Below are 27,525 nucleotides of genomic sequence, written 5' to 3' on the forward strand. Positions count from 1 at the left end.
GATCTATCCTCCGCATTTGACCTTGTTAGTCATGATTTACTTAAGGATAGACTACAGTCTTTTGCCGAATCCTCTCCTAAAGCAGTCCGCTGGATTTCTTCCTTCCTGGGACCTAGGAATTCCAGCGTGAATGTTGGCAAAGTCTGCTCGGATCCCTCACCTATCACCTGTGGGGTGCCTCAGGGATCGTGTATTGCCCCCACCTTTTTTAACTTCCATTTGATTCCATTTCTGATCCTTTGATCAGCCTGGGCATACAGGTGGCTAATAACGCTGACGACATGCAGGTGGTTGCTAAATTGTCAGGTTCATATTCTGAGGATGTAGTTATGCTGAATACCATCTTTAAAACCATCCATCTTTGGATGGTAGTCCATTCCCTGGCCTTAAATGCCAGCAAAACTGAGCTCTTAATTGTAGCTCCTATTATGAGACTTAGGTCCCTGCCAGGAGAGTATAAACAGTTCCCTCTCCTGGGTACGTTGATCCCGGTGGCAGAGAGGGTCAAGACCCTAGGAGTGGTCCTGGACTCTGATCTATCTATGTCACATCATGTGGCGGCCATTCGCTCATCTTGCGGCCTGATCACAAAGCTCTTATGTAACATCCGACCATTCTTTTCCTCAGAGAACCTAGCTACGTTGGCATCAGTCCTGATCAATACACGTTTGGATTATTGTAATAGGCTACTGAGTGGCTGCACAAACACTCTAATAGCAGCCCCACAGGACTCTCAGAACGGTGCAGTGAAGGCTGTTTCGGGTGTCTCCAGGTGGGCCCAGTGGGATCTACACTGGCTGCATGTAAAATTGAGAATAGGGCATAAAATGTTGACGCTCGCACAAAAATGTGTAACGAACATGGCACCTCAGTACCTCACAGTACGACTCCATCTCCAGGTTTCTTCTCGCCCTCTTAGGCCCCAACACTGCATGAGACTGGTCAAACCGAGATTCAGGTTGGTAAAGGCTGGTGGCCGTAGCTTTAGTGTGCAAGGCCCACATCTGTGGAATCTGTTGCCCCTAAATCTGAGAGCTGCTTAGTTAACTGTTAAGTTAAAAAAATAGTTAAAGACGCTACTTTTCAATCTGCATCCGGACTAGTGTCTTTTTGCTTGAACTGTTCTTCCTCTGGACCCGGTACTGTCGACTCCTACTATTTTCCAATACTATGTGTTCTAGATGTCTGTCCGTGGTCATACGTGTGTGCGCCCAGAGGCCTATGGGCATGTGGCACGCAGATACAAGAATTCTTAATAAATAAATGGTTGTGCCCTGGGAGGGATGCAGCTATCTTCCATCGAGATGAAGTGTGATGTGTACCTGTGAGTCATGGCTGAATGCTTGTATTGTTCATGGAGTGCTGTCCCTGTTCCTCGGCCGTTTCTTGGAGTCCCCTCATGTGACTCATCAGTGCCCCCTCCAACCTGAATGTGGGGCAAGGTTCACCCAACGGCTGATTAGGTCAGTCAAGACACAAGCGGAAAGAGCCAGGTATTGAGTGCCTTCCCGAAGGATAGGTGATCCTCTTTGCAGCAGATGCTAAGAGGGATGGCATTCCATATTCCCGATTGCTTGGACGGAAAAGGAGGATCCCCCTATTCGGGATGATTTAGCGGATGTGATGACTAGGAGGCAAGCTGTGCCTTATCTCAAGTTTCTGTTGGGTCTGTGGGTGGTTGAGCTTGTGTTGTAGGTATTCACGCCCTGTGTTGTGCAGAGCATGGTGGGTGATGCACATAGCCTTGAAGATGGACCATCACCCTACAGGAAGCCATTGCAGGACACGGGAGGGTGGGTATAATGTGCTCTCTAAGGCTTAGGGCCAGGCAGCGCCTGGCTGCAGTGTTTTGGACTCAGAGTGTTCTGAGTTTGGATGCAGGGGCGCCCATGGTGCATCCAAGTTTCTTTACTGTGTTGGAGGTCGGGTTAGGGAGGTTAGCCAAGGGGTTGCAGTCTTCCTGCAGTTCATGATTTCAATTTTTCTTGGATTGACAGTGAGGTGGTTAGCCGTCATCCAGTGGTCGATTTTCTGTAAGGCATGCAGCAAGGTCATGTGAGGGTTTGGAGGCGACCTTTGGGATCTTGAAGAGGATTTGGGTATGATCTGCATAGTTGTTGCAAGCCACGCTGTGTGAACACATAAGGGCAGGGAGTGGGCTTTGGTAGAGGTTAAAGAGCAGGGGTGATAAAGGGGTGCCCTGTAGTACTCCGTTGGTGACAGGGCACATGGTAAAGATAAGGGAGGCATGTATGTAAGTGGTTGATTATATCTTTATTCTTTGCAGTTGTAAAGAAAGTGTTTAATTTTAATGCATATTAATGTGCTCATGTTCCTTTAATGTCATTCAGTATTCTATATTTGTTTTAGGTGTTGTATGCTGGTTACATGACCCGCTACAGTCTTATTCCTATGTACAGGGTCGGATTGGCCCCTCGGCCTTTTTGGCCCGTAGCCGGACCGAAATCGTCCCTGGGGAGTGGGGGCCGGTTTCTGGCCATGCCTGGGCCGGTTTGGAAGAAATAAAAATAGAAAAAGAAATATTTTTTGCAAATTCTTTTTTTTTTTTTCTTCAAAAAGCCTTTCATCCTCCTCAGGTCGATAAATGAGCACCAACACAGTTTGGGTGATATTGTATGCATATTTGTTCTATAAAAAAGAGCTTAAGTGTAAGTGCTATACAATAACATATTATCATTTGGCCTTGGACGTCTGTTTGGATTCACAGTAATTTAGTGTACTTAGGAACAATGCTATTTGATGCCACTTCCTGTTTTTTCAAGGGGTGAAAGGTCGTGTTTCATCGCTTCCTGGGATGTCACTTTGGGGTGGGGTTGAGATGTCATCAGAGGTCAAGGGTTGTGAGGCGAGGGGTGGGACACTTTTTTAAGGCGAGGCGTGGGCCATGTTTTTTTGGGTGACCGGGCCTATTTCTTGTCCCAGTCCGACCCTGGCTATGTATTCTTATTTTCATGCTTATAGAGTGAACTTGGCTCAAGAGCAGGGGAGCATTTTACAGCAAGCGAAGGGCCAGCATTGGGCCTGGCATTGTATGCTGTAGCGCAGAATTGGTGGTGGAGAGAGGGTGGGATTGTTATTCATCCGGCAGGTATTGTTAAAAGAGCTATGTTTATAGTGTTTTGGGGAACTGGCCGATGGTGGGGGGATTTGGAGCCTCTGCCGGGTTTGAGCTCCAGATGGTTGGGGTGTGGCAGGAGTAGGACAGCAGTCTCCTCTTTATGGGCCACGGAGACGCACACATTTTGATGGTTTTGCTACGTGAGGCACGAGAGCCTCCAGAGTTTTGGTGTTTAGCCACCAAGTATGTTGTATTTCCATTCAAGACTGCTTTATAGGTGATAAGGCATCTTTTAATATGATCCTGGCAGGGAGGGGGGAGCCTGTGAAGAGTGTGCAATGTAGGAGTAATACGGTCGAATTTGCGTGTGCCTCCAATGGGCTGTGGTCTGATGCGCTGCCTTGAGGGGGGGGGCAGGTGCGTGGCTGGAAGTCCAGTAAAGAGGGCTTTTCCTCTCTCAATGTGTGAGATCCGAGGGGTTTGGACCATCGTGCGCAAGTCGTGCAGAGGGATGAAGGGTTTGATTGATTGTACGGAGTGTGTGATAAATAGCTCAATGGTTTGCAGCTTTTTGGCTATCTGCTTTTTGGAAAGAAAGGCTACTGTCAACTGTATGTCCATCACATGGTACTGTGCACACCTGTTGAGGACTGGGGCGTCTTTCCTTTCTATCGATTGTGCACATGCTAATGTTTAAAGCACCCACAAACCACAACAGAGCTCTACCCTTCAGGACTGCGGTGGGGACACCAAATTGCAAGATGGTACTTCTTCAGTTGTGCAATGGTTTGTTTTGCCCATTAGCAAGGAATCTTCATGCAGCAGCAATCCAGGTCAATATTTCACTAGAAACCTGATTTTTTTTTTTTTTATTGCTTTAGTGGGCACGCACCACTTAACATTTTATGATGGATAATCTGCATCAGAAATGTGGAGAGATGTTTGTAGGTATAATGTTTCTATGTAGACTGGGGCCTGTGTATCGAGGTTTTAGTGTTTCTCAAGACCTTGGGCAATCTGTTTAGTAGGAAGTTGGGCACTGTGCATGTGTAGCGTTCCTAGCAGTGCTAGTAGAGGAAGATGTTTTAATTAGGGACTTGCATGCCTACTAAGCCCTGCCCTCCAAAAGCAAGTAGAACAATAGTACGAAGATTGGAAGCTTTTCATGTGCTTGTCAGACATTTTGTATACACATAGCATTGTTGTTAGTGCTTACAAGCCCACCCCCGTACTAGTATTCCATTCAAAAGAAATAGGGTTATCGTAATTGCTAACTGTTCTCCATAGCTTCCTACTGGATGCTTTTCACTTCTGCGTGGATTCTCCTGTCACATGGGAAGCAAATGGGTTCCTTTTTCAGAAACAGGTCGGTGTGCCTCTTTGTCCAAATTCAGAATGTAAAACTCTTGTTGTTGTCATGCCTAGTTATCTTGTCCTCTTTCATCTGTTGCAGTTAAACCAGAGCCCGCGGTGGAGTCATCTGCTCCTGGGAGTGCATCAGTGCCTCTGACACCAGGTTCCCAGGTAAGAAAACCCTTGTGATTTGACATTCAGAAACTTTGATAGAGGGCCTTCCGGGTGGCTCCACTTGGATTCAGTTCACACAGGTACTAGGTCTAAGGTCCAACTACCACAGCAGTGTCAAGACCCAAAGTGTTGTAAATTCTGCCAGTTCATCTTCTCATTAGAGTTCATATTCTCAGGAGAACCGTGTTCTACTGGAGCATGTGACAGTGTTGTAGAATTCTCCCATCCATTGAAATGGTGGCAAAACAAAGATTCTGCATTGAGGTAAGTGGCATATCTGCTAAGAAGGCACACAAATGGAATTGTATGACTAGGGCTGCACGGTTTGTGGTGCTTCATGATGACTGGTTCAATCAATGTGTCCTGGCTCGAGCTTGTGTCCCAGGACCTCTGCCCAAGGGCATCCCCTCTGGCAGATGTGGTCTGGGACACTGCTCTCAGTTTGTTTCTAGCGTCTTTGCCTAGAGTTGTTCTAAGCCGCTTCTTCAGATATGCTGCAATTTCTGATGGCGGCTCCCACTCAGATGACCGTGGGTGAATGAGGGAGTCTGGGACGAAATCATCCCCATTTCCGCTTCATTCTCCATGGGCCTCCTTTTCTTTGGAGCTTTCCTGCATCTTCCCTCACTGGAAGATGATAGCGTTTCCACCTTATCCTCTGTGGATTGCTTCTGCCATTCCTTGTCCTCTTGCTCAGAGCTGCTTGAGATGTCTTGCCAACTGTTTTCCTTCACCCTTGACCTCACTGCCTTTCTTTTGGCACCTTTCACTTTCCATGGCGTGCCCGGGGAGGTCTGGGCATCTCGTGCCTAATGGGCTTTATTCCTTCCCTCTTTCTCTCTCCCAGGCTCACTTGTTCCCCTAAGCTCCTCCATGTCGCAGGAGAATTCTAGCCAGTCCCCCATGAGGGATAACTGCTGAGAACCATGTCCCAGACTGGCCCCCATTGCATTCTGAATGATATGGCCAATGCTGGGCTGAATTATTTTCTGGCTCAAGTGTGCTCTTCCATCTTCACTAGAGCTACTCATTCTGCTCAGTAATTAATATAGAGGTTTCACAACAGGAGTCTTGGGCCTGTTCCCGTCAATATATTATTAATAGTAATAGGCAGTAATTTAGTGGGTCATGGTGTTGCTGAACTCACAGCTTGGCAGTTTTTCTTGGGACTGTGCTCATCACACTGTTTGTATTCCTTGACACTTCCTGCCAGCAGGGGCTGTTGCGCCGGCTGCGTGATGCTCCTTGGCAGCCTTTCGGAGTTAATATTGCTCTTCATGCGTTCCGCATGTAAATGCCGGTATAAACTGTCAATATATAAAATTGCCCCCGTTCGTTTAAACGTTCTTGTCAGAATTCTCCTGAAAGTAGTAGCACGCTTCACACCAACGGTCACGGAAGTGCGATTTGAAAGCGCCGGAACTGCGAAGCCCTGTCGTGCTGCAATCACCTTCCGTGACCGCCGTGCCCCCTGTGCCCCCTGTCAGCCGGCCTGCACTGTTGCAGGCTCCGGAGCACTAGCCCCGTCGTGTCCGAAATATAATGCGGGTATGCTCCAAATCAAATTTCCTAACAACGCTACGCTCACGCTGCTGAAAGCACCTTGCATGCACACGGCCTAGTTTAACAAAGCGCCATCAAAGAATAAAATATATCATAACGGTGAAGGTGAACAATAAAGGTGTACTTAACTTGCTGCCCGATCAGCAAAGAGGATATGAGCAGGAAGTTTCAGTGTTTATGGGACTGGATATATACTGATTGATCAGAAAATTCACGGGTTTTGGAAAGGGCCACTAATATGTGAACTACCAAAGACTCAAACTAGATTGGAGGTTGTAGTTCATGAATTGTTATGTTTATATTATTGTTCTAATGGTTTGCTGCTCGAGAAGTAAAGATGAGAGAAACATAATCTGAGCCTCCGGGTTGTGACATAAGAATTTGGCATTCAGGTCATATAGTTGTGCATCAGCACACGTGTGTATAGTTTTTGCATGATACTTGCAAGTGAGGTGGTAGATGAGAGGTTACAGACAAGGTGTGTGGTGCATCTGCAGACCTGTGTCGATGTTAAGTACTAGGCAGCCAAGGGGTTACAGGCCTGAATCAGAGTACATCAGCAGAGGTGTAGAAGGTGTTGATGGCCTAAGCAAGCAGGTCTCATTGGCATATCATTCCAGTACTCCTGTAACGGTATGATAGCAGTCACCCTCCCCCCTCCAGAACACCTTGCCTGAATTGTGATGCTGCTTCTTGATGCCAGTCAGTATAACCACCTCGTTCCAGGCTGTCTTCCAGTTCTGCATGGTGAGTCTGCGTGGGTGGGCGATTCCCGTGATCGCAGGCAAAGAGAAGAGTGAGCATAATTGGAAGATCAGCCTTGTGTATGGATGGAGGTGCTGCATGTGTAGGTTACTTGCTGAGCCTACAACCCTGGTGCAAGAGTTTCGAAATGATGTGAAGATGGTGGTTCCTTGAATCTGGGGCATGTGGTGCATGGAAATGATCTAGGGCTACAGTTTAGAGCATGTCTGTCTCTGGGAAACCACGGGTGAACAGCACTGGCTTGCCCATTTCCAGTGGGTGCATAGAGGAGATGCTTCGCCTGGAGGAAGTGTGCAGGATCCCCAGGCCTACCCAACCATGCCTAGGTTTTTGGCAGGGCTCATCAAACGGAACGAGAACATGCCCCTTGCACTTTAAAACCAACCCATTGTGTGTGCAGAACGTTCAAATTGGTGACAGAATTGCAATACCTAAGGAAATATACATACTTTGTCCATAGTGAAAGTACTAGTACCCCTGCAAAAAAAAACTTGATTAGAAAACTGTGCACTGGGAAACCTTGGTTTTTCTGTCTTGCATTTGCAGCTTGGCAACAACTCCTAGCATATCTGCTCCTGGCATGTGCAAAAGTGTATTTTTAAAATGATAACAGACCTTAATCATCAATAGTACTGCCCCACGCAGAGAGGAGGAGGGCGACAGGGGCAGAAGGGAGCTGCAAACAGTCACAGTCTAAGCAATTCAATTCCAAGACTTATGAAAGTGAGCCCCTGTGTGCAGTTAAGCCAGCCCACTACATAAGCAGCTGGCATTTTGAGAATCAGGTGGGTGTTTTGAGACAGAGAAGGAGCCAGCAGGAGATTGAGGCAGACGAGGAGAAATGAGGCGAGAGAGATGTGGCCAGAGAGACAGGAGAAGGGTGGTGGAGAGAACTAATGAGGTGATGAGTGGAAGCATTAGGAGGGCTAGAGGGATCGCTCAAGGAGGGGACGCAAAGAATATAGAGAAGGGGGGACATCAAGGGAGAGGCAGAGGAGTGTGTTCAGGAATATGTTGGACGGGGATCGGCAAAGAGTGTGTTAAGGTAGAGGTTGACAGAAGAGTTGAAACAGAACGGAAGAAGAACACCAACAAGGAGGTTGAAGGCAACATCTGGAGGATTGTGATGAGGTGTATGTGGGAATAGGCTTTGTGGCAGTGGTGATCAGGGCTTCGATAAATAAGGGGTAGCTCAAGATAGATATGGGACTGTGGGAAACCCTTTAAAATATTGATGATTCAAGGGTGTTGTCTGTGAATAGCTACATGCCCTTTTCATATCCAGAAAATGGAAACTGTTGGTCTGGCAAATGGACCCAGAAGAAAACATGTGGGCACCAGATGCTCCGTGTAAACAGCACCACATATGCAGGGCAATAAAAGAATAGGCAAACTGTAAGGGTGTCCCTAATAACGCTCACACCAAAATCAATGCACCCCTTTAGGGAAATAAGACAAAAAAGATGATCTTGTAGGATAACAGGTTTAATCCTTACAAATGAGGATGGTAGCAAAGGACTCTGCTGTCTGAACAGTCTTCTCTTGTCCCTCTTCTGTTCCTTTCTGCCAAAATTGTTTCAGGCGGGGGTTATTAACATCCTGGCTTGCTGTGGTGGTATCACTGCAGCTGGATCATGGCTTCATCCCAATCTGTCCTTTCTCCGTAATAGGGATGCTCCAAAGCCTTCTTTCTTCATTGTCAGCGGTTTTGTCAGGGCATGCTGTGCTACATTTTGATAGCTATGCAAAAACACAATGCAGCTCTGCAGACTTTTATAAACCTTGAGGCCTAGCCCAAAGAAAACTAAACATTGTTATCTATAAACAATTTTCATTCATTCATATCCATATTTTACTCATCCTGCTCATGTTTATTTGGGTCCTATAGTTTCCTCCACACTTAATACTTGTAATGTATCCCATTATGCATTTTTCTGCACAAAAACATGCAAATGCTATTTTTAACCCACATGAACCCTTGACGGACAGTGGACACCTGGTGAGTCAGTTCGCACTGACCATAGTGACGGACACCACACACTAAGCCTGCAATCTATTTGAATCCCACAGGCCACATTCCTTCTGGGAAGGAGGGCGAGTTTGACCATTTTACGGCACTAGCTAAGATTTTAAAATGTCTGGGCTCTGACATTACAAATCTATCCAACTAATAGTTAATTGCGCCTTATATTTAGACAATTACTACCTTCTTCAGTACTTGCCAATGTCTGTGTATGTGATTATGTTTGCATGAGAGAGAGCCTTCCCTGTGCCCCTCCTCCCCCTTGTCCATTATAGCACCTTAAAGAGGTCTTGCCTAACTCTAAAGCGCTTGGGGGTTCGGGAGGACCCTGGTTCCTTCCCAACACAACTCTTAAAGGAAAGCCACATGGTAGATGACTTGTTGTCAATGAGCTAAGATCAAGTAGGCATTACAGCCAAAGGATTCTTGCATGCCAATATTGGGGGCTTGAGGGAACGCGGAAAGCTATACAGTCGTACAGAGGAAGCGACTTGAGTGATGTTTGGAAAGATTTTCCTTTTTGTTGCTTTTTAGCCTCATTCTGAGACACCCGTTATGTTTATTGACTGTTTTTGTGATGCACCACTATGCACTTTTATTTCTTTACTGTGTGGTTGCCATGTGCGGCTGCGTAGTAGCCAACATGTCTAGCTCATTGTTTCAAGACCCATATTCCTGAATCACTAACTTAGTTAGAAAGCTTCTTTGCATTCTGAGGTGGGACTGACCATATATGTTCATCTCCTTTCACAAGTTAGCTGAGGAGGTAACTTGTTTGTAGTGGGTCAAATGGACTGCCAGACACCTTAATCTATATTCCCTCTCGATTGATGTCACAAATGGCATTTAGCTGTCCATCCATGAGTGGATTCCCACCAAATATTTGAATGTTGCTCGCCTTCCTATTGGAGCTCTGGCTCCAGCCTTGCTTTTCCTATATCTGGAGAGGATTTGGGGCCGATCCTCATTCAAGTGGGGTATAGGGGTGCACAGAACAATTTAGATAATCATAAACATTTGATAAGAAAAACAAAGTTTCAGGAAGATGTATATCAGCAATGATTAGAAAACAATGTAATAAAAATTTCAGGTGCAGGTGGGCATACGTCACAAGGCCACTTGGGACAGAGAAAATCGAGCAGAACCAGAGCTGTGTATTGCTACAGAGCAAGCCCAAATGCACTCCTCATTCAACCACAGGAACCTAAATCCAAAGTATCCAAGAGGACCTGGGGGATGATAAAGACTCTGTAAAATGCCTTAATTGTTGCATCCAGACCTCATAAGGAGAAACTCTGCCTCTTTTGATCAGGGGATGTCTATAGAGTGGGTGCCCTCCCTTGATCTGATGGGCGCAATCAGTTCACCACCCTGCACTTCGATTTAGTGATCTCCTAAATATCGTGGACCGCAGATCCTTTCCAGCCTTGAGTTTTCTGCTTATTCTAAGAGGGTGCTCTGTCTGTGCCTTGTGGGATGTATTGACCCACTCTGCTATACTATGCGGCCTCACTCTGCTATCTATGGTGTGAGAAACAGCAAAATGGCGGCAAAACCCTTGTGCGCGCCAAAACCGCGTTTTCAACACACAAAAAGATGGCTGCACAACCTGCCACTCATGGTGCATGTGTGGTGGAACAGAGCACACGCTGCAGAAAAAGTGCCAGTGGGGTCCATGACAAGTAAACATGGAGTACAGAGGGAGAAGCAGCACTTTGCCAGTGAAACTCCAAAAGTTGCCTGTAAATGACATCTACTTTGCTGCTGAAACTTCAAAACGCCTGTACGTAACACTTTCCAACATTCAAAATCTTGCTTGGCGCTAGAATTCAGTTAATCTAATGAAGCACTGTGAATTTTCTAAGTCCTGAAATGTTAAGAGCACAACATTTTCTCAGCAAAACTGGATTGCCTGTGAATGGCAATTCCTGTAAAAAAAATCTGTTTGAAGTCACACTGCGCTACCTGTGAATGACAGCCCCTGTCAAATGGGCTCTCCTGATTAAACTTTAAAGTTATCTAAAACTAAAGATCTGCCTGATTAACAAATATAAAAAGAGTGTTGCTGAAAGGAACACAGATCTCAGTTGTGTTGATCCCACAGGTTTAAATATAAGAATTTAATTTATCTATGTCATTTGATGCAACAAGTTTGTTTTATGCTGGATTTCAAGTCAAGAAATTAAGAAATTAACTTAGGCTGGCTGGGCTTGCAAGAGGTTGAAAAACAGGTTTCCACCCAAGGGGAGGGCATTTCTCTCAGTAGATGCTCACTGACACATGATAATTGAGGGGTAGGGCAGACTTTTGTCTGCAGCCAGGGACTGAACAATGGCAGATTCTCCAGGCCAGGAAATGGACGTGTGAAAAGGTTTTGAACTAGGCTTGCAGAAGGAAATCCCAAAAGTGGGGGCTGCTCCTTGCTTCCAGAGACAGACAAAAGGCTGACCATTTGCTGCTAAGGAATATGTAATTAACATTTTTAGAGACTTATAACTCGCTATCAGAAGTGGTGAAAAATATGAAAAGGGCAAATTTGTTACTCTAATTTTTGGCCCTACATTTCAAAATGTGGTGGAACTGTGTAGCATATTCTGAACAGGAATGGCAATATATGTGGTTTTATGGGAACTGTATTAATGCTAGAATTGTTAGACTTTGCACACACATTCCTATGGTAAACATGCATATTTGTGGAAATTTGGAGAAAGTTTGGAAAATGTTTTCAGGGCGAAATTGACAAAATGCTGCAAAAAGGCAAAACAAGGTCTCACAGCTGTGGGACTTTGATGAACAGATACTCCATACAATATGCAATCCCTGTATGTGATTTTTGTAGAGGTTACAAATGTGTAAATATGTATTTAGGACAAAATTCGATTTTGATACTAGTAGCTAGGGGAGGTTTCTTAAGTATTGTAAAAACCAAACCATAAACTTGACATCATATGTCGTTGATCCAATCACTCGGATGCAAGGCGGAGATGAGGCTCTGATCCAATCCCAGTTCACAGGGGTGAGTTTAGTTAAGCCGGCCAATACACCCATTTTTGTGATGTCATTGGAAAGGATAAATAGAGACAGCTGACAACACATAGGGACTCTCCCTTCTGATTCCAGCAAAACACTCGGATCCAGCATTCAGCATCCAGCCTTTAACATCCTTGCAGATCCAGATGCCAATCACCAGGCCAAGCAGTAGCTGAACCATTTTCAGCTAGGCCTCAATCCTTAATAATTAATCCTCAACTAATCCTTACAACCGCTGTGGTGTGGGGAAGCATCCTGAAACTAATTGGCTTGCTACCATAATGCCTGCCTGATGAACTCGCCATCCCGCTGATCTGAAATATCCAGAAACAAGAAGGGCAGATCCCATGCAGTTCTGGTGACCGGTCTAGCTGATCCTGTCCCCCGCCTGATGTGTTGTCCTTCCTTGATAGACCCGATCCATTGACCAGAATCTTGACGGGCCTAAAATCTTAAATCCCAGTGGATTGTGAGTATTAATAGGACACTAGAGAACTATTGTATACCTTGCATTATCTTGTCCCACCCTAATCCCTGAACTATCCTTAATTTCATAACCAGTAACAGTTTCAAAATCTTAGTGCTATCGTATTCTGTCTATTTGCTAAAGCGTCATTTTCATAGTCATTTTTATTTGTGTAACTCTCATCCAAAAATCCTACTTCGAGTAGGCGCAGGGGGATCTGTTACTGAAGTCATGAATCATTCTCAGAGCTTACTTCGTCCAAACCTGGTTGCCTAGTCTGCATGCTCTAGCCTTGAGTAAAAGCATAAGCCATATTTTCTGATTTTGAACTGAAGTTTTTGTCTTGTGTCTTTATTTCCGAAAAAAACACCTCTCACTAAAACCTCCATAACTTCCTCAGTTGTAAAGATAGAAACGAAATTTCAATTCCCACTGATACCTAACATCCTTAGCTATCTCCACAACCCACAGTGTATTTGACCCATTTTTATAAAAAATCGCATAGTAAAAGTTTGCTGCATTGAAACAGTGTATTTGTTCTGTTTTTATCATAAATTGTAAAGTAAAAGTTTGCCGCGAATTTACATTTTGCAAAGGTTTTACACGTGTGAATTGCCTTTAAATTATTTCCCACTTTGCCTTTGAGATTCCAACTGTTTCCTTTTGATTAAATCATTGCTTTTGCTTGCTTGCATCGGTTCAAAGCGACTCCCATAGAAATATATAATAATTTAAGCATTTCTGTCCACATTTAGAGGCTGATTAATGGAATTTGTGCGCCGAAAAACTGGGATTTGTGCACCATTCTGCCTGCAAATCCCTGTTTAACAAATGGGGATTTGCGGGCAGAATGGCGCACAAATCCCTGTTTTTCGGCGCACAAATTTCTATGAATCAGCCCCTTAGTGTTTTTGCTCAGCCAGTTTCAAAGCCATCCTGACAGTTGAAAATTCAAATCCGTTTTTCCCTTGTGTTTAAGGCGGGAAGGTGTGAGTGATATTCTGTATGATCTGTATTATTCCTGAGTACATGCTCTCTCCTCATATCTATTTAAATTGCCTATTGGTGGTTTGAGGGGTGTTGCAGGGGAAACCTCTAACCATAGTGCTATCTGTTCCAAACAACCCAAAAGTATTCTTTTCTTTGCTGCATTCTTTTTGTGTTCATTGCCTGATTCCCAGTGCATTAAAGATATTATTCAGTGTTCTGTCACCCCATTGGTGATTGTTGTTACCTATTAAAAATATATTGTGAATTTAAATTCTAAATAAATAAACAAATATTTACCGTTCCAAACTAGCCTGATTCCTGGTTCAGTGTGACACGGGGGTATTTTGAGAAGGGTGTGACATGAGTGGTATGTCATTCAGAATATTGAACTTATAGACAAAAATAAATAAGGATCTCATTTGCGCACTACATTGCTAGGCGAGACCTGGATGTGTGCCTGATTGCAATCCCTTTACAGCTTGGGGCTTGTGTCCGGGATCCTGAATTTGATCTACCACTCGTGACAGTCTAACACAGCATACTAGCCGGCAGGGTACATACACCTTGTTGTGTTGGCATACTGTGCTACACTGTACAAGCATCCCTCAAAAGAAATACTCAAAAGAATTGGGCCTGTTTGCAAAAGTAAATGAACCCTGAGATAAGTCAGAAGGAAATTAATATTTTTGGAATGGCACCCCCAGTGGAAATTAATATTGCTAAGGAACACCACCTGCACAAACTGTTTGTCAGGGGTGAGTGGCCAGAACAGGATGAACAGGTATGGCTGCAGGAAATAAAACAAGTCACTGCAATCGACCTTGATCCCTGGCAGGAAAAGGGTCCATTACATCAAGCGCTTAGCTAACTATACATGGCCCCAAAAATAAAAGAGGAGCAGTGTAAAATTGCCAAAATAGCGGCCTACCTGTACCTCCACATAGGAATCATACAGGAAAAGCAGGCAGACAATATAGATTTGACAAAGAGCCAAGGGGAAGCACTGCAGAATATCCAGACTAATCTAGACTCTGCAGAGCAAAGGCTCCAGGAAAGCAAAGTATCAGAAACAGAGGCTAGGCAGTATATCGCCAAACTCCAAGAAGATCTGGCTCTCTTGCAGCAAAAGAATGTAGAACAAGATCTCAAATTACAGATACTGCAAGAGGAATATCAGGAAAGAGTTGACTCTCTACAACAGAGTCAAGAAACTGGAGCATCAATTGAATTATAATGGAGTCTGTGCAGAACAGATAGTCACCTTACAAAACCGTCTAGAATCCTTGAAAGAGGAAAATAATAAATTAATTATTAAAGACATCCATTCTCAAGAGGAATTTGATGAAGAGCACCAGAAGTCTAGTGCATTTAAAAAAACAGAGGGATGACCTGGCTGAGCAGAGGGGCACTCTAACTCAGGAGAGGGACACCTTAGGCCAGGAAGTCAGCCAATCAAAAACTAAGTTAGAGAAAAGAAAGCTGGCCCTTCAGGAGTTTAGTGAAATCAAAACTGATTATTGAAAGCTACCAGAGCACACCAGGCGGGTGGAGGATGCCCTGGCAAAGAACACTCGGACCAATAAGGACCAAACTCAGGAGGTGAGTCTCCTGCAGCAAAAATTGGCCCAATATTTCCAACCCAGTCAGGAAGCACAGAGAGACAATGAGGCTCTCTGTGAAAAGAATCCACAAACAGATAGCCATACAGGAGCAAATCATTGAGACAGTAAGGCCTTAATAGAGGAGCAAAAGGGTCAGATTTTGGCAGGTCATCAGGGAATAGGGGCTGAAAGAGATGAGGTAAGAAGGGACAGAGAAACCCCTGAGCATAAGCTCAGGACCTCTGTCATCAGGGACTTTAATCCCTTCAGTTCCATGGACTCTGCCATCCTCATGTCCACTGGCTCATATGAGCCAAGGGCCACGGGGATGGTAGACTTCAGCAAAATGGGAAATATGGGACTGACAGATCAGCGCTTCCCAGAAATAGATGGGTGGGCATTGCTGTACAGATTCCCAAATGTGAGGGCTAGCCTCTCTGATCAGGAAGACTCCAGTGAGGGGAGAATCAGAGAATTGGATCCTCAAAAATATCGCATACCAAGGGATCAGTCTGTCAAATTTCGTGGGGAACTCCATGAAACTAGACCCACCGAGAGTATCTTAAAAACCTCTTCCCAGCTAGGGCAGTGGGGGGGGAGAGTACTCAGACAATCCTGGGAGCAAGGGAGAGTCAGAAGACTCTTCTGAGCGCCACAGGTCTCAAGAGACTAGGCCCCCACATTCTGCAAGCCATTCCCAAGCCTGCAGAATCACGGAGAGCCTAGAGGATCAGATAGCCACCTCCTGTAGCAGTGCCTCTGAGTCAGTGGATGAGTGGACAAGAGTGACCAAAACGAAAAAGGCCAACAAAATTAAGAGGGCCCTACTGAAAGATCCCCTGAAGCAAATCAAGGCCATTGGAAGCGTCATATCATAACTCCCTATCATAAAAATGCCAAATATTCAGTTTGGGAGCACCTCAAGTTGTATGAGCAAATGATGGATACTTTCCACCTGAAGGATAGCCAAAGTTGCATTCAATATCTCAAGTGGACATTTTCCCCTGAATACTCCAGCTTCTTTGCGTGGCTAGAGGATCAGAACCACTCAAGATGGTCCACCTATAGGGGGGCAATCTTAAAGCATTTCTCCATACACAGGAACCCTCAAGAGGCCCGCAAGGTGGCCTACAATCTGCAATGTGGGGAAGACCAGGACCCACAAGAATTTGTACAAGAGTTAAAACGTGCCTTTGCGTAGACCACCAGGAGGGTGCGCACAGACAGTAGGCAGTTCATCAATACCTTCTTTAATGCACTCCCTAAATACATCATGACCCAGCTGGTGAGGGACTTTCATGAGAAGAGATCACTAGACTGGGTCATTGAACATGCAACCCGTATTTATGAAGTGCAGAAACTGGTAGAAAATAAAAGTGTAAATAAAAACCCCCAAACCAACCAACACCCCTGCTGCTGCTAAGGTGGCAAAGGTGAAGGTTACCCCCATTTTAGATCTGGAGATGGGGGGCCTAAAAATATTCCTGTGCAAAATCCTCCTAACCAAAGACCCAGAAGGCCCTCGGTCCTCGGTCAATCGCAAACAGGTAGTCAGGGAGGTAACCCCACAAATGGGACCCCTAATTCCCCTGACTATATCAGCCCCTGTTACAAGGGCGGCAGACCCATCCTCGGCTATGTGTGGACTCCCCCAGCCCAAGGGGGAGGGGGTCAACCAGGCAATTGCCAACCCAGGAAACTTCCCTCCTAACTTTCCCCAGGAGGGCAGTAATCCCCCAAATGCCGGGTTGAGTTTCTTTCCCCGGTACCAGCCAACCATCAACCCCCAAAACAACCCTTCTTTCTTTCCCCACTTTCCTGAGCCCAGACAACCTAATCCGGGAGAGGGGAGGCTAAGGGTGGAGGGGTACCAGAACTATCCCAACCAAGGGTATTATGGGAGAAGGGACAGTTACCTTTCCCGTGATCAACCTAGGATGGACCAGAGAACCCCGTACCAGCCAGAGCAGGTGTCCCAACTGGAGCGCCAGGTCCAGAACGTGTCACAGGATATGGGTCGCATGCTGAGGGCTCAGCCGAACCCTCAGATGAGCATGGCGGCCCAGAACCCCTCAAATCAAGGGTCTGGTACTCCAGAGCAATGACAGGGAGAGAACCCCGACAGCCCATCTGTTCCCAAGGAGGAGGCACAGGGGAAGGGGGGCATAAAGCCTTAGAGGAAGCTTCCTTCCCCACTTGTGAAAAGCCCCTGGAAACCCAGGGACCGGAACCAAAATCTCCTGCCCCTGAAAGTCTGCAACCTAAGGAACAGAGGGTGGGTAGGAGAAATAAAGGGCCTAAAAAGACCCATTTTGTGGAGGAGGTTAGAGTCTTCCAATTTGAAGGAGAAGGGTCCTCAGAGGATTCTGGGGAAAATGGGTCTCAAGAGATCCTAATCAAGACTGGGTAGATGTGGGGACCGAGTTAAAACCGCCCATCATTGAACCCCAAAATGACAAACCACAAAATCACCTGGGCTAAACCAATTCTGGTGACTGCCTCCAAAAAGGGGAGGGCAGCCCAGAATCAGAACCAGGGGAGTCCAAAACTCCCCCATATCCAACTGTCACCTTTTTCTTACAGGTTCCCAAGATCCCAAACAAAATCCTGCCCAAACTACCCCTCTGTCAGAATCCAGAGTAAAGAAATTAACCCACCAATTGGCCCAAAATGAGCATTATCTTTGCCCCCTTGAGGAGAAGGAGGGAAGATTTTATGCCTCGGTCCAAATACAGGGGCAATTTACATTTCTGGCACTGGTGGACACTGGATCCCAAGCCACCCTTCTGTCAAAAAGGGCCTTTGATCAGCTGAATTCAGGAGGGGGGTAGGTATACCAGATCCCTCTCACCCCTCTTCCTGGACAACTTCAGAACTTTGATGAGAAGGAAATTCCTGTCAAGGGGACTGTGGATTTAGACATTAAAATTGGGCGACACAAGGTGAAACACCCGATCATAGTTGTGATTCCAGAGGGCACAACATGTTTACTAGGGAATGACATCCTGCGTAGATTGTCTCCCTTCATAGATTGTGTAAACAAGGTCCTCTGGACCCAGACTAACTGACCAATAAAATTAAAACATAGTGTCAACCATGTTAGTTTAAATGGCACATGCCACATGGTTGAACAAAAACCTGACCAAATTGAATTCCATTTCCAAAACAACCAAATCCCTGACATGACAGTAATTGCAGTAGGACAACAAACTGGTGATGGGAAGTCCTCTCTATTTCTAAAAATCAACCTTCCTTCCAGTATCAAGTGGCATTCCACACTGGAAGGGAATACTCTGAAATTCTATACAAATTCATAATCAGAAAATCCCACTGCTATAGTCCAAAATGATGAGAAACCAGCTCAAAGCTTGGCTGACCTTCAGAAAATTGGAGAACAGTTGTTCATCCCCATTCAGTTAAATGGGGGGAAAGACTCTGGTCTCGCCCGAGTGTGTGTGTAAGAGCTTCATCAGCGAGGCCATAATCTGAAAACTCCCAAAAGATCCAGCCATTCCCACATTTAAATTGATAGACAAATGGGAAATGGACCTGGAAACACCCAATTCCAAACATATCCTGCTAGCAGGTGTATGCTCAAAATTTCCATAGGCTGCAAGAGCGTAGTCCATAATTGTTGGGTCGTGCGAGATGTCCCTGCTGCATTTTATTTAGGCAGTGACATTCTCAATCGCTTTGCCATTAGTTTGGACCTAATAAACTTCAAAGCCTGGTCCCGATTAACGGGTAATCGCATGGACTTTGATGACCCAGAGAAAGCATTTCGGTCAGCTCAATTGCTGCCATATGCAGTTGAAATTCAGATTGGAGAGGAAGTCACCATCCCAGAACGACCCGACAATTCACACTTAAAGTAAAAATTAAAAGAGGACAGAAACTGAAAAATCCTGACACATATGTTCACTTCAATGCCCATTTCCAACAGCAAGGGTTGGGGTTAAACCCAGCGCCACTAGTCAATACAGAACATGACACCATTCCAATAGTGGTGGAAAACAGCGACCTTAGGCGTATCACTCTGGGCGCAGCCACCATTACTTTTCCATAGATTTAGGTAATGAACTGGTAGGACCAATCTCCAATGACTGTTTTGACAGTGATAGCGACAATAACGCAACACCAGACAGGATCTTCACCCGGCATGGGGGGAATTTCCTGGTGTACTCTTCCTGCACTTATGGTAAGGAAGATATGACCTGTGACTTCAGGAGGGATGAGGTGATCTTTCAAGTCCACCAGGACTGCCTTCCCCACCTGAAGCCATCAGTTCAAGTCATTACTTTAACCAGGGACTTCTCCACCCAGCTGCAGGGGGCCGCTGAGATAGCCAAACCAGAAGTCTTTCCGGGCTTCCGGCAGATGGTTGAAGAGAGAGTCAACCTAGCTGATGCCTGTGAGACTCTGGAGCAGAAGCAAAAATTGAAACAAGTTTTCTTAGATTTTCAAGAACTCTTTGCGGTGGACTTATATGACAGTGGTCGCACCGAAATCCATACAACAACAATTCCCACGGACCCTGGCATGACTCCAGTGATTGTGAAGCAATATCGCTTGCCTCTCACATCAATGGAGTCCCTTACAGAAATAATTAAGAAGCTTGAGTCCCGTGGGATAATTCGTCCAGTCCACAGCACCTTCAATAATCCGGTGCTGTGGATTTTGAAACCAAACGGTCAGTGGAGACTCTGTGCTGCTTAAGGGGAGCTCAACAAATGGGTCCATACTTCCCGATGGCCTCTTCACTACATTGACCAAGGGCTGGCCCAGATCCATGGGTCAAGGGTATACACTGCCATTGACCTGACCAATGGGTACTGGACTGTACCTGTCAGTAGGGAGGACCAATACAGGCTGGTCTTTACCTTCGGGGGGGCAGCAGTACACTTGGACCCGGACTCCCTTCGGATACATCAACTCCGGCAATTAATTTAATATCTTTCTGCATAAGGCCATGCTCAACTTGGGTGAAAGGGGTAACCTGGCCTATGTAGATGTGATCAAAAGCTCAACTGTGGAGGAACACATAGCGGAGATCCATTATGTTCTGACACAGTTGAGGGCTGCCGGAGCAAAACTCTTTCCAAAAGGCACAGTGGTGCAGGACCCGTGTCAATTTCTTGGGGCATGAGATAACTCCTGAGGGTCTCTGTCCCCAGGAAAAGAAAGTAGAAGCAATCCAGAAACTAAAAGACCCCACAATTCTGCAGGAGCTAAGGTGCCTCCTTGGACTGACTAATTATAGCAGAAAGTTCATTGAGGATTACGCAGAGATCACAAGACCCCTGATCCATCCGTTGAAGGGGGGTCAAGTGGGAATGGGTGTCATGATTCCTGTCCCCAACCCTCATACGCAAGTTACTGGAGCCAGGCTACGATTATCCATTATGGTCTTAAAGGCCTTGCCACCTCATCAAAGACTCTCCTGGAGTCAGTCCTGGCGCTCATACTCAACGTGAGAATGAAATGGGATCTGGACTTGTTAAATGAGCTTTTGTGCAACATGGAGGCGCCCACATAGCTCAGTTCTAAGAACTGTGCTATGCGGTCTAGTGTTTTGGGTGTGGTCAGGCCTTTGAATACCTGGGGGCTATATAAGCCACGCCCAGGCAGAGGAACACGCTTCGCGTTACTCTGCGGTTAGCAGCCTGACGCTCACCGTGTTCGGCTCAATCTCCTGAGTTCCTTACCTGCCTTCCTGGAGCTGCGTACCTGAAAGAACAACAAGAACATCTTTAGTGCCATACTTACCTGTGTATCCTGTTCGCAATCCATCACTCGGGTGAGTGATGGATTGCGAACAGGATACACAGGTAAGTGAACCCAGCATCTGCATCTCGGATGCTGGGTTCACATGATACACAGGTAAGTGAACACAGCATCTCGGCACCGCATCCATCTCCGGAACGCCGCAACCTGGAAAGAAGGGAGCGAAAACAGCATTAGTGTTTCCATATTTCAATTCAGAAAGCAGTAAGAACCATCAGGCGCTTTCCTGAATTCGAGCCGCTCTTGGTCAACACCCGTTCCAGAACCACACAATGACCTACAAAAGGGAGAAAACACAGGTTAGCACATGAAAAGTCAAGAAGGTGCCGCGCATCTCTCATTCACTCAGCACTTAGTGCTCTCTTGGTCTGCATCCATTCTGGGACATTACAGTAGCCTACAAGAAAGAGGGGAGACACAGGTCAGCACAAGAAAAGACAAATAGCGCCGTGCATCGCGCATTCACTCACCGCCTCATGCTCAATCCCAATCAGCATGACAATAACCTCTTCCTGCACCTAGGGGAAGAAGCAGAGACATTATCAAGGGACACGATAAAGAGAGAAGAACAGATTATCAAGACTGTAAAGAAAAACAGCACACTTACCTAAACAAACTGGAGTCACAGCAGGTCTGAACTTGAACAGGGCCCGCACCAGTGAAGCAATTAGGTTGCGACGCGCCCACACCAGCTACACGCCCCTGCGCCGAGAAGCAGGACGGAGGGCGCATCATACAAAAAAGCAAGGTGAGGAGAAGGCTTAAGGGGGAGGTTTGGTCATCAAGGGAGGTGGGAGCCAAGCAACAAGAGACAATAGGGTTTTAAATCCGATATCCCTGTATTGCAGGCCCAATCCTCGACCGAACAAATTCCAAGGTAGGGGTTCAAGAGCGCAAGTGGTCCAACCAGGGCTGAGTGGCGTCCCCGTGGATATCAAGTGAGCGTTACAGTGGGGTCCAGAACAAGCTGAGGCAGTAAGACAACTCAAAAGAAGCCTCTCACATCGCCTTGCCTAGCTTACTCTGTCAAAAACAAGGAGTTCTTCTTGGAGACAGGGTTCTCAAATACATGTTTGACGGCAGTATTATATCAAAAGCATGACAAGGTCATAAGACTTTATCCTCAGTGGAGGAAAAATTCAACGACTGTGAGAAGGCACTCCTGGCAATGGTGTGGGCATTGAAGAATTACCGCCCATTTATCCAGGAGGAACACATCATAGTGGAGACTCCACACCAGCCACTGCAATATCTTCAAAGTGACAGAATCTGGCCCGGAAATGTGAGTAATTCCCGAATTACTTTCTGGATTCTGTCAATGCAAGGCTTTCCTGTGGAGGTCAGATATGGCCAAAACAAGAAGTGTCCCCTCGCGCAAGGTCTGGCTAACTTGCATGATTGTGCCAGAGAAAACTGTCTCGAGGACGAAACTCTTAAAATAAAGGACAACATGGAGGCATACTTTAATTCTCCACACAAAGTTTATGAAGAAGACAAGTGTGAGGGAATGCCCACTGTTTATGTGGATGGGTGCTCCTACCATGTTGACAACAACGGGGAAAAGGAACTTGTGGCCGGCGTGGGGAATGCATGGGTGAATGATGCCCCAGAGCCCTCCGCTGGGTAGTAGTCAAGTGGCAGAGCTGATGACCGTGCATCAAACCATCCTCACTGCTGTCCAACATCAACTCCACGAACTGGTCATAATCACAGATTCAGATTATCTACGGAACGGGTTCGTGGAGCACCTGGTTAACTGGAAAACCAGGGGCATGCTATGTTCTAACAATAAACCACTAAAACATGGAAAATGATTACAGAATATTGATGATCTGGTCACCTCGAATGGGATGACCATCTACTGGAAAAAGATTAAGCGTCATTCTAAAGTAAAGGGACCAGACAAAACTGGAAATGACCTAGCTGATCAGCTGGCCAAAACCGGAGCCATCCAAGGGGATCTACTTGAGATAGAGTCCCTGTTGGGGGGAAATCCAGGTCACAGCTATCACTAGGTCCCAGACAAATGCTCACAATGAACTCTCAACTGCACAATGGAGTAAGGAGACCCCAGGTGCTGATTTGATTACGGCTCAAAAAGGGGATCCAATAATTGGTACGTTTTATCAACACATTGAGGACACTGAGAACTTTCCCCTGACGGATACAGATTGCATTGGGAAAGAGGACCTTAGAGTGTTGATGAAATGTCCAAAAATTTTCCGAATCCAAGACGGTTTGTTGGTGAGGAGATCCATATCTGGCCATGACCAGTGGGTGGTCCCTACCTCATTCCGAAGTCTGATGCTAAGTCACACCCATGATGCGGCCACAGCCAGTCATCAAGGGTTTCATACGACATTAGAAATCTTGCGAGAGGTTGCATACTGGCCACACATGGGGCAGGATCTCGACCAATATTTGAAGGGGTGTCTTGTGTCTGCCCAATTTCAGCCAACATCACTCACACACCGTGCTCCCCTCCAAAAGAGGGGGATGACACTGCCTTGGTCAGATTTGCAAGTTGATTTTATCGGGCCTGTAATTCACTCCTCTAGGGGGAACAAGTACATGTTGACCATAACATGCTTGTTTACTAAATGGGTAGAATGTCTCCCGGCCCCAAATTGCAAGGCAGAAACAGCAGCTGCCCTGATGATCAATCACATCTTCTCGCGGTTTTGACTACCCCAAAGGATGGAGTCAGACCAAGGTAGCCACTTCATTAGCAAAGTGATGACAAAGATGTGTGAGATACTTGGGGTAAAAAGGAAACTACACATTGCCTACCAGTTGTCCTCTAGTGGTGGAGTTCAGAGGTACAATAAAACCATTGTGAGCATATTAAAAAAGTTTGTGGCAGATTCTGGGCCAAGTTGGGACATTTGATTACCCCTTGTCCTGATGGCCATCAGATCTACCCCTTCTTCTGCAACAAAAATGTCTCCATTTGAGCTGATGGCTGGACGAAGGATAGTGCTTCCCCAGTATCTGTTCTATATAACCCAAGAGTAGACCTTGATAAATGCCTCCACAACTCATGAGTATGTTGAGAATCTGAGAAAACACCTTCAACATGCTTTTGCGTATGCTCAGCGGAATCTAGAAAGATCTGCAGACAGCATGAAGACCCACTATGACCTTAAGACAACTAAAAAGGAATATCAAGTAGGAGACCAGGACTACTTGTACAATTTCTAAAGGAATCGAGCCAAAGAGCGCAAATTCCTCCCAAGTTGGCGGAGTCCTTTTGAAATTGTGAACAGAAAATCACCAGTCGCCTACAGAATCCGCATCCCCAAGGGCAATTTGACAGAGGGGGAAGACAAGTGGGTCCACATAAACTAGCTAAAGAGTTGCCACCCCAGACGTACTTTGCGGCAGATAGAAGAGCTTACCGGAAACCCAGAGGGGGAAAATCCAAACAGCTAGAAAAAGTATTTTCATTGATTACACCTGAGAAAAATGAGTAAATGCTCACTGAATACAGACGGGCAATATTGCCAATTGTAGAGAATGCAAGTGTCTTTCCCACTGCTGAGATCCCCCGAAGATGTGTGGGTACAGTAGTGGGAAAATGTTCATAACCGTGTTATGTTCTGTTTTCTAGTATTGGCACTAAATTTCAAGAATCACCAAGGAGGGCCACTCGGGGTCCGGGAGGAAAAACCCAAGGAATCTGGAGGATCATCCCATTCCAACCCGAACCGGCAAGGAGAGCGGGTCGCCTCAATCGCTGATTGGGAGAAGCAACTGAATTTCTCCAAATGGACAGAAAAGAACATCCCACTCGCCCGACTCCTCCTTGACTGGAAGTCAAAATGAAGTCGGGAGGGGGATTTGTGGGATGTATTGACCCACTCTGCTATACTATGCGGCCTCACTCTGCTATCTATGGTGCGAGAAACAGCAAAATGGCGGCAAAACCCTTGTGCGCGCCAAAACCGGGTTTTCAACACACAAAACGATGGCTGCAAAACTTGCCACCCATGGTGCATGTGTGGTGGAACAGAGCACACGCTGCAGACAAAGTGCCAGTGGGCTCCATGACAAGTAAACATGGAGTACAGAGGGAGAAGCAGTGCTTTGCCAGTGATACTCCAAAATTTGCCTGTAAATGACATTTACTTTGCTGCTGAAACTTCAAAACGCCTGTACGTAACACTTTCCAAAACTCTAAATCTTGCTTGGCGCTAAAATTCAGTTAATCTAATGAAGCACTGTGAATTTACAAAGTCCTGAAATGTTAAGAGCAAAACATTTTCTCAGCAAAACTCGATTGCCTGCGAATGACAATTCCTGTCAAAAATCTGTGTGCGCAACCACACTGGGCTACCTGTGAGTGACAGCCCCTGTCAAATGGGCTCTCCTGATTAAACTTTAAAGTTGTCTAAAACTAAAGATCTGCCGGATTAACAAATACAAAAGGATGGTTGCTGAAAGGAACACGGATCTCTGTTGTGTTGATACTACAGGTTTAAATATAAGAATATAATTTATCTGTGTCATTTGATGCAACAAGTTTGTTTTATGCTTGATTTCAAGTCAAGAAATCAAGAAATTAACTTAGGCTGGCTGGGCCTGCAAGAGGTTGAAAAACAGGTTTCCACCCAAGGAGAGGGCATTCCTCTCAGCAGATGCTCACTGACACATCATAATTGTGGGGTAGGACAGACTTTTGTCTGCAGCCAGGGACTGAACAGTGGCAGATTCTGCAGGCCAGGAAATGGACGCGTGAAAAGGTCGTAAACTAGGCTTGCAGAAGGAAATCCCAAAGGTGGGGGCTTCTCCTTGCCTCCAGAGATGCCTTTAACATCCTTCCAGATCCAGATGCCAATCACCAGGCCAAGCAGTAGCTGAACCATTTTCAGCTAGGCCTCAATCCTTAATAATGAATCCTCAACTAATCCTTACAACCCAGTGGAGTGCTGTTGTGTGGGGAAGCATCCTGAAACTATCTGGCTTGCTACCATAATGCTTGCCTGATGAACTCGGTATCCCGCTGATCTGAAACAGAAGGGCAGATCCTGTGCAGTTCCGGCGACCAGCCTAGCTAATCCTGTCCCGCACCTGATGTGTTGTCCTTCCTTGATAGACCCAATACATTGACCAGAATCTTGACAGGCCTAAAATCTTAAATCCCAGTGGATTGTGAGTAAATAGGACGTGTGAGTATTAAAAGGACGCTAGAGAACTATTGTATACCTTGCATTATCATGTCCCGCCCTAATCCCTGAACTATCCTTAATTTCATAACCAGTAACAGTGTCAAAATCTTAGTGCTATCGTATTCTGTCTATTTGCTAAAGCGTCATTTTCATAGTCATTTTTATTTGTGTAACTCTCATCCAAAAATCCCACTTCGATTGTTTGGACTGGTTCCGCCGCAGAAGGCGCAGGGGATCTGATACTGAAGTAATGAATCAGTCTCAGAGCTTACTTCGTCCCGACCTGGTTGTCTAGTCTGCATGCTCTAGCCTTGAGTAAAAGCATAAGCCATATTTTCTGATTTTGAACTGAAGTTTTTGTCCAAACTTGTGTCTTTATTTCCGAAAAACACCTCTCACTAAAACCTCCATAACTCCCTCAGGTTTAAAGATAGAAACGAAATTTCAATTCCCACTGATACCCCTTAGCTATCTCCACAACCCACAGTGTATTTGACCCATTTTCATAAAAAATCGCATAGTAAAAGTTTGCTGCGAATTTACATTTTGCAAAAGTTTTACACGTGTGAATTGCCTTTAAATTATTTCCCACTTTGCCTTTGAGATTCCAACTTTTTCCTTTTGATTAAATCATTGCGTTTGCTTGCTTGCATCTGATCAAAGCGGCTCCCATAGAAATGTATAATAACTTAAGCATTTATGTCCACATTTAGTGTTTTTGCTCAGCCAGTTTCAAAGCCATCCTGACAGTTGAAAAGTCAAATCCGTTTTTCCCTTTTGTTTAAGGGGGGAAGGTGGGAGTGATATTCTGTTTGATCTCTATTATTCTTGATTACCTGCTCTCTCGTCACATCTATTTAAATTGCCTATTGGTAGGTTGAGGGGTGTTGCAGGGGGAACCTCTAACCATAGTACTATCTGTTCCAAACCAACCCAAAGGTATTCTTTTCTTTGCTGCATTCTTTTTGTGTTCATTACCTGATTCCAAGTGCATTAAAGATATTATTCAGTGTTCTGTCACCCCATCGGTGATTGTTGTTACCTATTAAAAATATATTGTGATTTTAAATTTTAAATAAATAAACAAATATTTACCATTCCAAACTGGCCTGATTCCTGGTTCAGTGTGACCGGGGGAGGGGAGGGGTATTTTGAGAAGGGTGTCATATGAGTGGTATATCATTCAGAATATTGAACTTATAGACAAAAATAAATAAGGGTCTCATGCGCGCACTACATTGCTAGGCGAGACCTGGGTGTGTCCCTGATTGAAATCCCTTTACAGCCTGGACACAGGGCTGGTCTTCACTGCTACTCTTTTGCTGTGAAACTTCTTCATGGGACATCGATCTTTGTGGCTCTGCTGCTGTTCTTTTTTATTTATATAAAGCTTTCTTTAATGGCATGTCCATCATGCATCACATGAACTACTGACAGGGGAGGACTGGCCACTTTTGGCTTGGTGGGCAAGCACAACACAGCGGCCCATTGTGCATTGGGCCAAAAAAATTATTAAATTGTATATATGC

General features: G+C 45.5%; 1 protein-coding gene across 1 annotated transcript in view; it reads left to right on the forward strand.

Moving 5' to 3' along the window:
- The window catches only part of MLXIPL (MLX interacting protein like), an 800,126-nt gene that overhangs the window by 593,046 nt on the left and 179,555 nt on the right, over nt 1–27,525 (forward strand). The window contains exon 10 of the mRNA XM_069614794.1: nt 4,533–4,603. Coding sequence (XP_069470895.1) covers nt 4,533–4,603 — 71 coding nt within the window. The remainder of the gene's footprint in view (nt 1–4,532; nt 4,604–27,525) is intronic.

This window comes from Ambystoma mexicanum, chromosome 9, assembly GCF_040938575.1.
Source record: "Ambystoma mexicanum isolate Mex_15411 chromosome 9, UKY_AmexF1_1, whole genome shotgun sequence".
NCBI classification, from domain to species: domain Eukaryota; kingdom Metazoa; phylum Chordata; class Amphibia; order Caudata; family Ambystomatidae; genus Ambystoma; species Ambystoma mexicanum.